The sequence below is a fragment of the Peromyscus californicus genome, unplaced genomic scaffold (genome assembly GCF_007827085.1).
Source record: "Peromyscus californicus insignis strain IS unplaced genomic scaffold, ASM782708v3 Scaffold_8__1_contigs__length_139910024, whole genome shotgun sequence".
NCBI classification, from domain to species: Eukaryota; Metazoa; Chordata; class Mammalia; order Rodentia; family Cricetidae; genus Peromyscus; species Peromyscus californicus.
The window spans coordinates 3,164,481-3,177,528 of record NW_026294606.1 but is presented as its reverse complement, the minus strand read 5'-3'; the positions used below and the strand labels follow the sequence as shown (position 1 = coordinate 3,177,528).

At 45.7% G+C, this 13,048-nt stretch overlaps 1 protein-coding gene across 2 annotated transcripts in view; it reads left to right on the top strand.

The window, feature by feature from the left end:
- The window catches only part of Dapk1 (death associated protein kinase 1), a 162,433-nt gene that overhangs the window by 116,191 nt on the left and 33,194 nt on the right, over window positions 1–13,048 (top strand). For both annotated transcript variants that reach the window (XM_052729313.1, XM_052729314.1), the window contains 13 exons: window positions 73–202; window positions 369–417; window positions 502–528; window positions 1,327–1,479; window positions 1,849–1,894; window positions 3,481–3,570; window positions 4,717–4,809; window positions 7,167–7,286; window positions 7,664–7,762; window positions 8,739–8,837; window positions 9,859–9,957; window positions 10,824–11,021; window positions 12,245–12,442. In XM_052729313.1, the coding sequence (XP_052585273.1) occupies window positions 73–202; window positions 369–417; window positions 502–528; window positions 1,327–1,479; window positions 1,849–1,894; window positions 3,481–3,570; window positions 4,717–4,809; window positions 7,167–7,286; window positions 7,664–7,762; window positions 8,739–8,837; window positions 9,859–9,957; window positions 10,824–11,021; window positions 12,245–12,442 (1,401 nt within the window). The remainder of the gene's footprint in view (window positions 1–72; window positions 203–368; window positions 418–501; window positions 529–1,326; window positions 1,480–1,848; window positions 1,895–3,480; window positions 3,571–4,716; window positions 4,810–7,166; window positions 7,287–7,663; window positions 7,763–8,738; window positions 8,838–9,858; window positions 9,958–10,823; window positions 11,022–12,244; window positions 12,443–13,048) is intronic.

Sequence of the window (13,048 nt, the reverse complement as noted above, 5' to 3'; positions counted from 1 at the left end):
CTTCTTTTTTTTTTTTAAAGCAGTGAAGAAGAACCATTTTGTTACCCTTTTACTTCTCTCTCTCTCTTTAAGCCGGAAAACATAATGCTTCTGGATAGAAATGTGCCCAAACCTCGGATCAAGATCATCGACTTTGGCTTGGCCCATAAAATTGACTTTGGAAATGAATTCAAAAATATATTTGGGACACCAGAGTTTGTAGGTAAATTTTCTTTGCTCTCGGGCTCACTTATGTCTCATCTACATTCCGCTGACAGAGTCTCCCTGGCTTTAGGATCATTTCCTGTCCATGTTTCTGCTTGTTATGTGAAGACAGACTCTGCTGGCCTGCAAACTTCCCAAGCTAATGAGTCTTTGTTTTCTCTTAGCACCAGAGATCGTCAACTATGAGCCCCTCGGTCTCGAGGCAGACATGTGGTAAGGAGAATGTCCTTGGTGTTGGTATCTTTCTGATCTATTTGGCTGTTCTCCTAATGGCTTTGTTTTTATTTTTATGTACAGGAGCATCGGGGTAATAACCTATATTCTGTAAGTATCAAGTCTACAGCTCATGTATTCTTTCCTTGTCTCTGAGACCACAAATGTCATCTGCCAACCAGATAGATCATGTAGGCCCCTTCAGCTTATGCATGCTCCCCATTAAGCATCTTCATCCTGAACGCTCAAAATGTGTTTATTTTATGCTAATTAGGCTTGTTGTTCCTTGATCAAATGAATTGCCAGAGATTGTAACGTAATTATGGTGAGAAATTCTAGCTGTCCATTGCTGAGAAAATAGGAAGAAGAGTTTTATTTTAAACTACACACTGGTTCAAATGGCCATGTGTGATGGTGTGTTTGTGTGTCATGTAAATACTTGTTAATATGTACATGCATGGTGTATTTGTACACAAGTATGAGTGATTATTCTGCATTCCACTTTTATTATTATTTTTTGAGATAGGGTTTCTTTATGAACCTTAAGCTCATTGATTTGGTGATGTTGGCTAGCTAGTGAGCTTCAGGGGTCTACTCCTCTGTCACCCACATGCCACTGTGCCTGGCTTTTTATGTGGATTCTGGAGGTCCTAATTCAATTTCTCATGCTTTTAACAGCTGAGCCATCTCTCCAGCCCCAAATGAACCTTTAGCATGACTCCTTGACATGAAGTCCATACTTTGGTTCATAACTGTTCAGTGTTCATGAAGTGTGATTGATTCTGAGGTGACTAATTCTGCACCAGGATCTAGTCCTGTTTGGTGTTTCCCACGTGAGACTCAGAAGAAGTAGTGACAACACCCGAGGGGCGTTAATGTTCTGCTGATGCCCCGCTTTATTTTTAACAGCCTAAGTGGGGCTTCCCCATTTCTTGGAGACACTAAGCAAGAAACATTAGCGAACGTATCTGCTGTCAACTATGAATTTGAGGAGGAATTCTTCCGTAATACCAGTGCCCTTGCCAAAGATTTCATCAGAAGACTGCTGGTCAAGGATCCAAAGTGAGTGTCCCCTCTTCCTGTAAGGCAGAGCCTTGTGTGGCTGAGGCTGGAGACCAGCACCTGTTCTGTGGGTGGCTACCTTTTGTCAGACCCTCACTGTTCCGCCTGCTAAAGGAAGAACACCCCAGAAGGAAGTGCTTCAGAAAATGCATTCAGGGTCTTCCTGCTTGCTCACTCAGCCCCTGCACAGGGGAAGAGTCTGGAGCTGAGCTGACCTGTGGGGTTGCACTCAGGTTTTTTTTTTAAAGTGTGGGCCCCAAACTGCGTTTTCCAGAGTGTCTGCTTGGTAGGCTGAACCAGCATGAAAATAACTTTAGCACTGTCTCAGTGTCCTGTGAATGTTTTTCTTTCTCCTTTTTTCCCCCAAAGGAAGAGGATGACCATCCAGGATAGTTTGCAGCACCCTTGGATCAAGGTGAGTTGCTTCTTACATTGGAGTTGTAATCATTTGTCAGTGATTAGTGTGAGCACCTATGGGTCATGCTGGAATGTTAGCTGGCTGCTTTAAAGCAGAGTGTAGACTGCAGTGTGTCCCGTAGTGTGTCCCAATGATTACAGAGGGAGAAAAATGAGCTGTTAAGAGCAGGAAGAAGTCATGTCTGTTGAACAGGCATGTTTGGTGTAACCTATGGGGTTACAGTACAAGCAGCATTTTAAAGCTTGAATTATTTTCTGTCATATAGATGTTTCAAATTTCAGAATCTTTTGAAAGATCTGAAGATCTGTAGACACCATATTCTCCTTCCACACTGCTGTAGGGAAGCTGCCCTTTTTTGGAGCCTTGACCATGACACATGACACTTTCACATTGCTGCCCTATTGGCACTTGGGGAAACAAAACTGAACTTGCTTCAGCCTGAAATTAAAGGAACCAAGGTTGGCGAATGTATAGCTTTCTGTCACTGTGGCAGGAAACCTGGGAAAAGGCTTTTGAAGAAGGAAAGGCTGGTTTGGGTTAGTTTTAGAGTTTTCAGTCTATGGTCACTGGGCACTGTCATTGGGGCCTCTAGCAAGATGGTTCATTACAGTAGAGAGAATGTGGTAGGATGGAACTGCTGACTAGAATAGCCAGGCAGGATGGCGGGATGAAGGGCCAATGGTTCCAGTAGGTTCCTTCAAGGACTTATCTTCTTTCCACTAGCTTCCACTACTGCAAAGTTTCTCTTCTGCCTACAAGTTGCACAATCTGGCCAGTAAGCCTTTAGAATAAGAGGCATTGGGAACGTTTAAGATAATAAAGGTATCTAATAGTTGAAAACAAACTCATGGGCCTCATCAGTGGGCATTACAGAAAGCCAAGGCTCTCCCACTCCCACTTGGGGTAGAGCCTGTGCCTAAGTGTGTCCATTGAACAAGATGCAGTGAACTTTTCTGAATGCTGTTAGGATGGGCCAAATGTGCATACCTCTAGGGTCCCTCCGAACCTGAAATCACTTAGTAAGAAAGACTAAGGTTCCACCCTGTCACAAAATGGTCTCCCCATGAATCTTGCCATTCCAAAACGGTCATTGTGCAAGATTGTAACTGATTGGTTACAAGCTTGCCTTTGATTAGATGCACTTTCTATGTATTATACAAAATACTTAGTCATTAAGAGTTAGCTGGCCTAGTCTAGTTCTTCCTAGATGCTTTTGTTTTTTGAGAGGGTCTCAAGTATGCCAGGCCAGGTTCAATCTTGGATATAGCCAAGGATGACCTTGAACTTCTGACCCTTCTACTTCCACCTTCTGAGTGTTGAGGCTGCAGGCATGCACCTCCCTGCCTGGTTTATGTGGTACTGGGGATCAAAAATTCAGAGCTTCTTGAATGCTAGGAAAACTCCACCTGCTGAACTACATCCCAGCATAGCTCCTGGGTCTTGAATGTTATTCTCTACTCCTCATGCTATTTTAAGATTGTGAGTGTGTAAGCCTTGTAGAGTAATGAGGGGTCGTAAAACATTGTCATTTAAGCCATTTCTGTAATTAACTTTCATTATTTTTTCTTGAATTTTCATTTTAGCCTAAAGATACACAACAAGCACTTAGTCGAAAAGCCTCAGCAGTAAACATGGAGAAATTCAAGAAGTTTGCAGCTCGGAAAAAATGGAAAGTAAGACTCTTTGATTCTATGTTTTCTGTCTGCTCTGGTCAGGGTTCATGTCTTCTCACACTGGGAATTGGTAAATGAATTCATTTAACAAAAGTCCAGTCTGTAATCTCCTGTGCTGTTGTTACTTACTTTCAAAGGCAAGCACAAACCATATTTAAGTGCTATTTGACTTGTTCTTTGAAATGAAATTTTGCATGCTCCCTTCTCAGATCATCCCCAAGGCAAATTTTTAAATCAATACAATAAAGTTACAGTGAACACATTTCCAGCTGTGACAAACCACATTCTAAATAAGCCTGTTCTTCCTGTTGAGCAGCAAGGCCTGGAACTTGTTCAGAAACCCACCTTCCTCTGTGGGCTTGTAGGGGCCACTGGGATGGGGATGAACCCTGGCAGTATGGCCTAGAGCTTGTATCAGAAACCCACCTTCCTCTTCATGGGTAGGATGCTAGTTCAGGCATCTTTGAAACAATCAAAATTCAAGGATCAGAAAGTGATGGCGTGGCTTCCAGTGCTCAAGATTAGGTCAAACTGGGGGGAGCAAGCCCTGCCCTCTCTCCCTGGCTAGTCCAGTGGCGCACCTCAGTTTTACACCTATTAAGCTAAGGCTAGACTCTCAACAAGGCTAGAGTTTATATCTTAGTCTCTCTCCCCATTCTTCCTCTTTTCCTCCCCCTTCCCTCTTCTTTCCTTCCCTCCGGTCTCTTCATTTTCCTGTGGCTTCGGCCTTTGAGGATATGGAGGAACTTATACTGAAGACTAATGTATCTGTCACCCACCTGTGCATGTTAATAGCCACAAGTATTCCTTTAGCTGACAGGCCCAGAGAGCTCAGAGCAAGGCCGTTGCATCCCATGCGGGACCCAGGAAGACCCTGCAAGGGTTTTGTTGGGGTTAAGAAAACAAGGCATAGAGAGAGATGAGGTATGAGGCAACCACTTCTGCAGGTCATAGTGAATGTACAAGAGTCTCTCTGTCTTGCTATCTGGGCTCATGACCTTTAGAATACTTCCCTAAGCAAATGGTCCAACCTGCCATGGAGTGTCCACCCCCAGAGTCCTGCTAGCAGTGAACATGCTCTCAATGTTTTCTTCTTAAGTTCTCTTTCCTCCACCCCTTGACTTTTTATGTTTATTTTACTTTTAGCAATCTGTTCGCTTGATATCACTGTGCCAAAGATTATCCAGGTCATTTTTGTCCAGAAGTAACATGAGCGTTGCCAGAAGCGATGATACCCTGGTAAGCAATCCTGTTTGCCTTGGCCAGCTTCTCTCAGCACTGTGTTTAGATTGTTTACATTGTTCTGTTTGCTCATCAGTCCAGAAAACCCCACATCATGGAAATACCAGGTTCGCACTTATTCTTGAGGTGGGCTCACTCTGTGCCCTGTCCTGCTTTCCTCCTTGATTTTGATTTGTCTTAGCTGCCATCCTTACTATTTCCAACACTACTGCTCCTGTGAACACTTGTATACACACAGACATACCACGCACACACACACACAAACGTAGGAAAGAAGAAAGAAGCTTACGTTAATTCTTATGAATGAACATAAGAGCTCTGATTGCCACCAATAGGAGAATACAGAGTCACAGTAACACAAAAGGACAGACAGCCCTCACTTCCTTCCCCCACCAACACCAAGGAAAGCACAGTGACTGTCTCATGGTAGACCCAAGGCCATATACACTTGGTTTATTGACATTGTCCTGACTGTCCAAAGCCCTTGAGAATGGCACCACAATTTTCCCCACATCCACACTGAAACCTAATCACTGATGAGCTCTTCAGATACAGCTAGACACCTCTCACTTCAGGGAGACTTTCTCCAGCCAGTCACACAATGGGGCTTTGTTTACTGAGGTGAAGGGGACTCCAGGAAAGGCAGACACAGTGGTTCTGTGGGAACTACCCTGGCCTGTAACCCAATAGTTGGTGTTTCCTGGGTAGAGCTAGGGACTCCTAGGGCAATGATCACATGGCAGCAGACACTAGCTCTTCTTTTCTCCTGACGCTACTCTGCACTAATGCTTCAGCTCTCGTCTACAACTATAGAGTAAAAGGAGGAAAAAAAAAAAAAAATATATATATATATATATATACGTACACACACACACACACACACACACACACACGTATATGAATGAAGGAAAGCCGGAGAGAGGAAGTTATAAAGGCCGGGAAGGAAGACCACTTTGGAAGATGTGGAAGTGTTAGTGGAGCCATGGAAAAATGGCAGTGTGGATCTGACTGTGGAGATGACTGAAGTTCATGAGTCAGCATTCTTAACAGCCCTGTGTCACAGTGAAAGCTAGGGTAGGAGCTTTAGGAGTAGAGGTCTCCACCTGCTTTGTCTTCTGCTGATTGTGGGGGCTGTAGGCTGTCTTCTGTTGACTGTGGGGGCCTGTAGGCTGTCTTCTGTTGACTGTGGGGGGCTGTAGGCTGTCTTCTGTTGACTGTGGGGGCTGTAGGCTGTCTTCTACTGACTGTGGGGGGCTGTAGGCTGTCTTCTGTTGACTGTGGGGGCTGTAGGCTGTCTTCTGTTGACTGTGGGGGCTGTAGGCTGTCTTCTACTGACTGTGGGGGCTGTAGGCTGTCTTCTGTTGACTGTGGGGGCTGTAGGCTGTCTTCTACTGACTGTGGGGGCTGTAGGCTGTCCTCTGTTGACTGTGGGGGCTGTAGGCTTTCTTCTGTTGACTGTGGGGGGCTGTAGGCTGTCTTCTGTTGACTGTGGGGGCTGTAGGCTGTCCTCTGTTGACTGTGGGGGGCTGTAGGCTGTCTTCTGTTGACTGTGGGGGGCTGTAGGCTGTCTTCTGTTGACTGTGGGGGGCTGTAGGCTGTCTTCTGTTGACTGTGGGGACTGTAGGCTGTCTTCTGTTGACTGTGGGGGCTGTAGGCTGTCTTCTACTGACTGTGGGGGCTGTAGGCTGTCTTCTGTTGACTGTGGGGGGGCTGTAGGCTGTATGCATGCATGTGAGCACACACACACATTCACACACATACACATATGCACATGCACACACTCACACACACACTTTTATTGGCCATTCAGAGAATTTTACCTTACTATTTTAGACCTAGAGAAAGAAAACATTCAAATGACAAGAAGGAAGGAAGGAAAGAAAGAAAGAGCAAAAAGATAATTCTGTAATTGGAAAATTTAGCAAATGAGACTATGTTCTTTAAACAAACCATGGATTTCCTTGGTTCTGTGGTTTTTCTCTTTTCTCATCCAGCAGTGGAGGTCATGTCACAAAGGAACCTCTCCACAGTGCTTTTTGGTAACCCTGTTTTGACAGATTCCTCAGATAAACAGAGGGTCGTTAGTCAGCATCTTATTCAAAGTCTGAACCTTAAACACAGTTTGCTCTCAGTTCCAGTGCAGGTACCATCAGGCTCGGTTAATAGAAAGTGGTAACAGTTGGCAGCATGAGAGGGCAGCAGTTCACCTCCCAGCTCCCTTTGTGACTGGATTGGGGATTCAGTGGCATTCTTTCCTTAGAATGCTTCTGTGACAAGCAAGCTAGGGTTCATCCACTGTGTTGATAAGCGTCCTGGCCGCTGTGCAAATCTTCCCATCCTCATGTCTCTCTCAGGACGAGGAAGACTCCTTTGTGATGAAAGCCATCATCCATGCCATCAATGATGACAACGTCCCAGGCCTGCAGCACCTGCTGGGCTCATTGTCCAGCTACGATGTCAACCAGCCCAACAAGGTCTGACCCTCCTCTGGCGGGGGTGCCAGAGGGTTGCACCACAGACTGTGCGCCCCAAAGTCCATTCTGTGGGGGAAAGCCTTTCTGTCTTGAGTGATTTGAGTTGCAAATAAGGACTTTTTGCATTGAGGGCCTTCATTCACACCCCGGTTGCACCTGCACCCATGCAACTCTCTCTCTTTTACAAATAGTAGCACCACCCTTGAGTGTAAATCTGAAAGAGGAGGTGCTTCTTGCCCTTCTCAGGGTGTCTTTCCTTCCTGTCCCCAGATCTGAGGAAGGGTATGGACACAGCAGGGAGAGGCTATCCATGACGTTGTGGGCTTTCCCTTTCCTACCAAACCTGAAAAACAGAATAGTTTCCTCCTCTCTTCCAGCATGGGACACCTCCGTTACTGATTGCTGCCGGCTGTGGGAATATCCAGATGTTACAGTTACTCATAAAACGAGGTTCAAGGATCGATGTCCAGGATAAGGTCATAATTCTGTGTCATTAAAAACGAATTCATTTTATGTATTCCCCAAAGTCTTCCCAATCATAGGAGCAGTAAGTGGGAGAGTGTGTCTACTCTTGTGATTTCCTATAAAAGTGAGCTGCATAAAGAGCCTTGTGCAGGCTGACATGCCCTGGGGAAAGATGCGCACATTCCCCCCCCCGCCCCCCCACCCCCACCCCCACGGGCTCTGCTCCTTTCTCCTGCCTTATGCCTTGCAGATCACATTTACTCAATGGTGTTACAAGTCATACATTGTGTAGTTAATCTAATCAGAAATTCATTAGCTTGCATGTTTATCACGATTCTGGATATGGACACATGTCCTGGTGTAAATAGCATTGTAAATGCAGATGTCATTGAGTGACAGTCTCTGAGAATCCATGAGCTCCATCCCTGATGCAATTAAACGTGGACTGAGTGTTGGGGGGGGGGGCGGGAATCCAGAATATTTCTTCTAATTCTCTAGATGATGAAGCATAACAATTGTTCCCGTGGTATTTCAGCTGTATCAGGTGTTATGAGTAGGTCAGAGGTGATTTAGAGTGGATTGGAGGATATGCTGGTTCTGTGCAAGCTACATCGTTTTATGGAAGTTTCTTAAACACCCATGAAGACACCGAGGGGATTGTTAGAAATTCTAGCTAGAGGGTGATATGAAGGCTTCAAAAAAGAGAAAGAATGTTTTGGTTTTACATTGAAATACTTATATATTTGTAAGAAAAGTTGCAAAGATAATATAGAAAACCTCTTTCCACTCTTCACTAAGCTTCCCTTGTTGCTCATGTTGTACACAACCATGGTATAATTATCAAAGCCTTGAAGTCAAATGGGGTTTTGTTCCTCTGGGAAGAGGCTCCCCTGGGGTTTGTTACCCCATAAGAAGGGAAGCTCTGTGATTCTAGAGGGTGCATGGTACAGGAGTTCTAGCTGTGATTCTACATTGGTTTCCCTGCAGGGAGGATCCAATGCCATCTACTGGGCCTCTCGGCATGGCCACGTGGATACTTTGAAATTTCTCAATGAGAACAAATGCCCTTTGGATGTTAAAGACAAGGTAAGGCTATGTGTCTTAGGACGAACAAGAGGAATCAGGGTGAATTAAATGTTCGTCTGGCTGGTGCACCAAAACCCAAAGATAAAGGTTGAGGACCAAGTCCTCCAGTAGGGGATTTAAAGTTGAAGGTTTTGGGGTTTTTTTGGATTTTTTTTGGCTGTGGCTTGCCCCACTATTTAAAGTTTCTACCTTGGATGTTTCTAACTGTTGTTGGGCTTGTGGGGAAGCAAAGTATTTAGGGTTGTGTGGTGGAGCAAAGCTGGTCTTCTCATGGCAGCCAGGAAGGAGGGAGACAGAGGCACCCTCAATGTCTCTTTTACTGTAACCTAACTTCCTTAGCCTCCCCCTCCTAAAGTTCCAAGCTTTTCACACATAGTCTTCAAGGGGTGATCGAGATCTGGACAGCAGCACATAAGTTCATCCCTGCAGTTTTCCTGACACTTGACAATAAACCATGTTTTCTGTGGTTAGCTTAGTCTGACACTGGCAGGTGCAGATACAAGCAAAGCATTGGAAGTTGTATTTGTTATTCACAGAAATTTATTTTGAGCAAATTGTAGTGTTCTTTAAAATCTCAGAGAATGTAAGGAATAAGTTTCTGAGCACAGATAAGGCAATGAAAGGAGAAAGTTGTTAATAAATAAAACCACACATTTAAATAATTGCAGAATGATAAGCCTGATCTTAAAGGGTTTGTGCGTGTGTACAAGAGTCGGGTAGGGGAGTAGTGTTAGTTTCACGTTCAACAGCTGCAAGCATCTGTTCATCAAGGAGGTAAAACATGGCCCTCGTGGTAAAGGGAACACATTCTGAGTTGTTTTCAGTACCGAGATGAACCAGGTGTGAGTGTGCACCACAGCTGCCTGGGCTGCCTGACCCCAGGTCCTACCTGTAATCTCGGGAGCAAATGGCTTGAGACAGAGTGTGAAGTACCACCAAAGCAAGGCGTGGGCCAGCGCTCTAGGTCTCCCAAGAGGTTTTGAATTCTGGTCTTTAGATCATGGGTCCATTTCTTTTGCAGTCTGGAGAGACAGCCCTTCATGTGGCAGCCCGATATGGCCATGCAGATGTGGTTCAGCTACTGTGCAGCTTTGGCTCTAATCCTGATTTCCAGGACAAGGTAGGCTGTGGGAGCTAATTTGTTCAATTTTCTGCCCCCCCCAGGCCTCAATGTGCAGCAGCCAGGTGACCCAGGTGACTCAGGGAGCCTCCTGACTTAGGTGTCTATCTATTGCAGAGCACAGGTCCTCAGACAGCACCCTGCAACCAGCTTCCTTTCTGACTTCTTCATTCACCAGTTCAGTCCACAGGACAGCCTGCTCTCAGCACCCTTGCTTTACAGATGCGGGAAATCACACAGGAAGTTTCACAGCCTGCTCAAGCTGTCTGTGGTGGGACCAGGGATTGAACCCTACCCAGTCTGGGTTTAGGATTTCTATTTATAAGCACTGCTCTGTCATGGAACCTTGTAGACAGATGTGTGTTTGATAATGTTGATGGAGGTTCAAACTTCCCATCCCCCTGAACTTCCAGTCCTTGACTGGTTACAGAAAGGCCATCATGATAGCTGCCTCACAGCATGCCCTCCTGACTCATCCTGGAGTTACATACCTGACAGGGATCACAGCAGAGGAGAGCTTTCCTGCCTGTAATAGTTTCAGATAGACAAATAAAGGAAGGCAACTTTGCCGAAAGATGTTCTGAGTCCACCCACATGAAGGTTTTGCTCCTTAGGAGCCAGAGCCAGCCCCTGTGGGGGCCCAATAGTACTGTCTGTAATATACCGAGAAAGCCAAGTTCACTTAGCACTCCTGTTGAGGGGACAGACTGACCAGGGAGAGTGCTGGGTCTGCCTCTTAATGGCAGTGGCCCCTGATGGTGTCGTTATTTCGGATCAAATTTTTGCCCCATGGACTGCAATCTTTGTGTCCTCCATGGCCTTAACTTTGCTGCCATCTGTGTTTCCTCCTCTGCACCGTGCCCCAGGAAGAAGAAACCCCCCTGCACTGTGCTGCCTGGCATGGCTATTACTCCGTGGCCAAAGCCCTTTGTGAAGTTGGTTGCAATGTGAATATCAAGAACCGGGAGGGGGAGACCCCACTGCTGACAGCTTCCGCCAGGGGCTATCATGACATCGTGGAGTGTCTGGTTGGACATGGAGCCGACTTGAATGCCTCTGATAAGGTGCTTTATGGGGGAAATGCTTGGTGCTCGCCATGCAGTGATCTGGTGGGCTGGAGGGACTGAGACACTTGCCCACTTGAACTCAGTGTACTATGATTTCCTGTTTTTGGTTCCAGAGGTTTCTGGAATTTTTTAGAGTCTTCTTTTTGGTATGTAACTAAGTTTATGACTTGAGCAAGCCAGTTTGGCTCCTGTTTTAACCTTTTTAATTTTGGAGCAGGGACAATGACACCAGATTGTCAGATTTTAGATGTACATAGAAGTGGGTGTTTATCTTGTCACCTGCTCTTTTGTGAAAAGACAATAAACCGCTGTTACTTGTTTTACAATTTCACTTCTAGACCAGCTGCTCCCTTCTTACCTAAGCAAATTCAACACAATCTCTTTGAACTTGTACTTAAACAGATACAGTAATAGTGCTGTGTACAATTAGACTGGGGTCTTGTGGTTCATGCAGCCCTTTGTGGAGTGGTGCCATGGAACAGTGTGTGTTCTCAGCTGGAGGCAGCTGTGTCCCCAGGAGACTTTCTAGGAATATCTGGAGACATTTTGGTGGCTGAGATTGGGCTGGGTATTTGATACTGGCACCTGGTAGACAGAGCTAGTACTTTTTCTTCTAGACATTCGAAAGTTCCAGTGCCAAGAGTGCTGAGTGGAGAAACTTATGCAGACACAATAGAGATGGGGCGGAAGCTCCGCTTGCCCACAGCACTTATCACCTCTCTTCCCCAGGGATCCTCTTTGGGGTGCTATTAAATCCTAGGCCTGGTTCTTGCATCTGCTTTCTGAGCATTCAACAGCCCTGAGGGAAATTATTTCTTCTTGTGCGCTCTCTCTCTCTCTCTCTCTCTTCTCTCTCTCTCTTTCTCTCTCCTGATGCAAACTAAAGTAGGAGTTTCTCTGCTTAGGAATTTAGCAAGTATTTTTCAATCTGTTGTGTGGGCAGTTGGCATTACCAGTAGTTAGTTATATCTTACCAATTCTGAGATAGAGGTGTGGAGTTTTTCTGTCTGACCTCCTGCCTGCACCTAAATGAATCAACTGGTGATTAGCTCAGGCTTCAGGTATGCAGAGTGAAATGGATCACCCTTCCAGAGGCCAGCCAATGACTTTGAAGCTCTTGGATGTTTGAAGTAGCCATCCTGTTTCCAGCTGAGCCTCACACGGGAGAGAGAGGGCTGAGGGTCTAAGTCAGAGCACTCATGGGCTTGGCTTGGTTCCAGGATGGACACATTGCCCTTCATCTTGCTGTGAGGCGTTGTCAGGTGGAGGTCATCAAGACCCTCCTCGGCCATGGGTGTTTTGTGGATTTCCAAGACCGGCATGGTAACACCCCCCTGCATGTGGCCTGCAAAGACGGAAGTGCACCTATCGTGGCGGCCCTCTGCGAAGCCAACTGCAATCTGGACATCTCAAACAAGGTACTTGTGGAGGATGGGGTCCCCAGGTGACCACCATGGCTGGGTTCTGCCATGTTTTTATTATTATCTTGTCTAGTTCAGGATGACTGTCCTTCATATGCACTTGCTTTCTAGGGGACAGTGCCATTTTGAGCTGTGTGACTGTTGAATAGTTTCCTAGACTAACAGAAAATGGAGACATTAACATACACTTTTGCCTATCCTGACTACCTACTGCTGTGCTTGTAAAATGAATGAATGTGTGTGTGTGTGTGTGTGTGTGTGTGTGTGTGTGTGTGTGTGTGTGTGTATAGCAGGGCTGAACCTATGCATGTGCACACATGCATGTGTGCTTGTGTTTCCAAGAAGAGTCGGAGTCCATGGCACAAATGCAGGCTTCTTTCTGAAGCGGTCTTAGTAAATACTCTTGACGCTGGGTTTTGATCAAGGCCCCTGGGCGCACTGGCTGTCTCCCTCATCTCTGTTGTGCTGTCTGTGGGCAAAAGTTTCAAACATGGCTGTGTATGTCTGCACGCATGCACACTAGGCAAATTTGGTAAAACCAAGGGAATGCTGTCATCTTATAAGTCATACAGGAGTGAAAATAAATTGCATTTTATCAGTCCA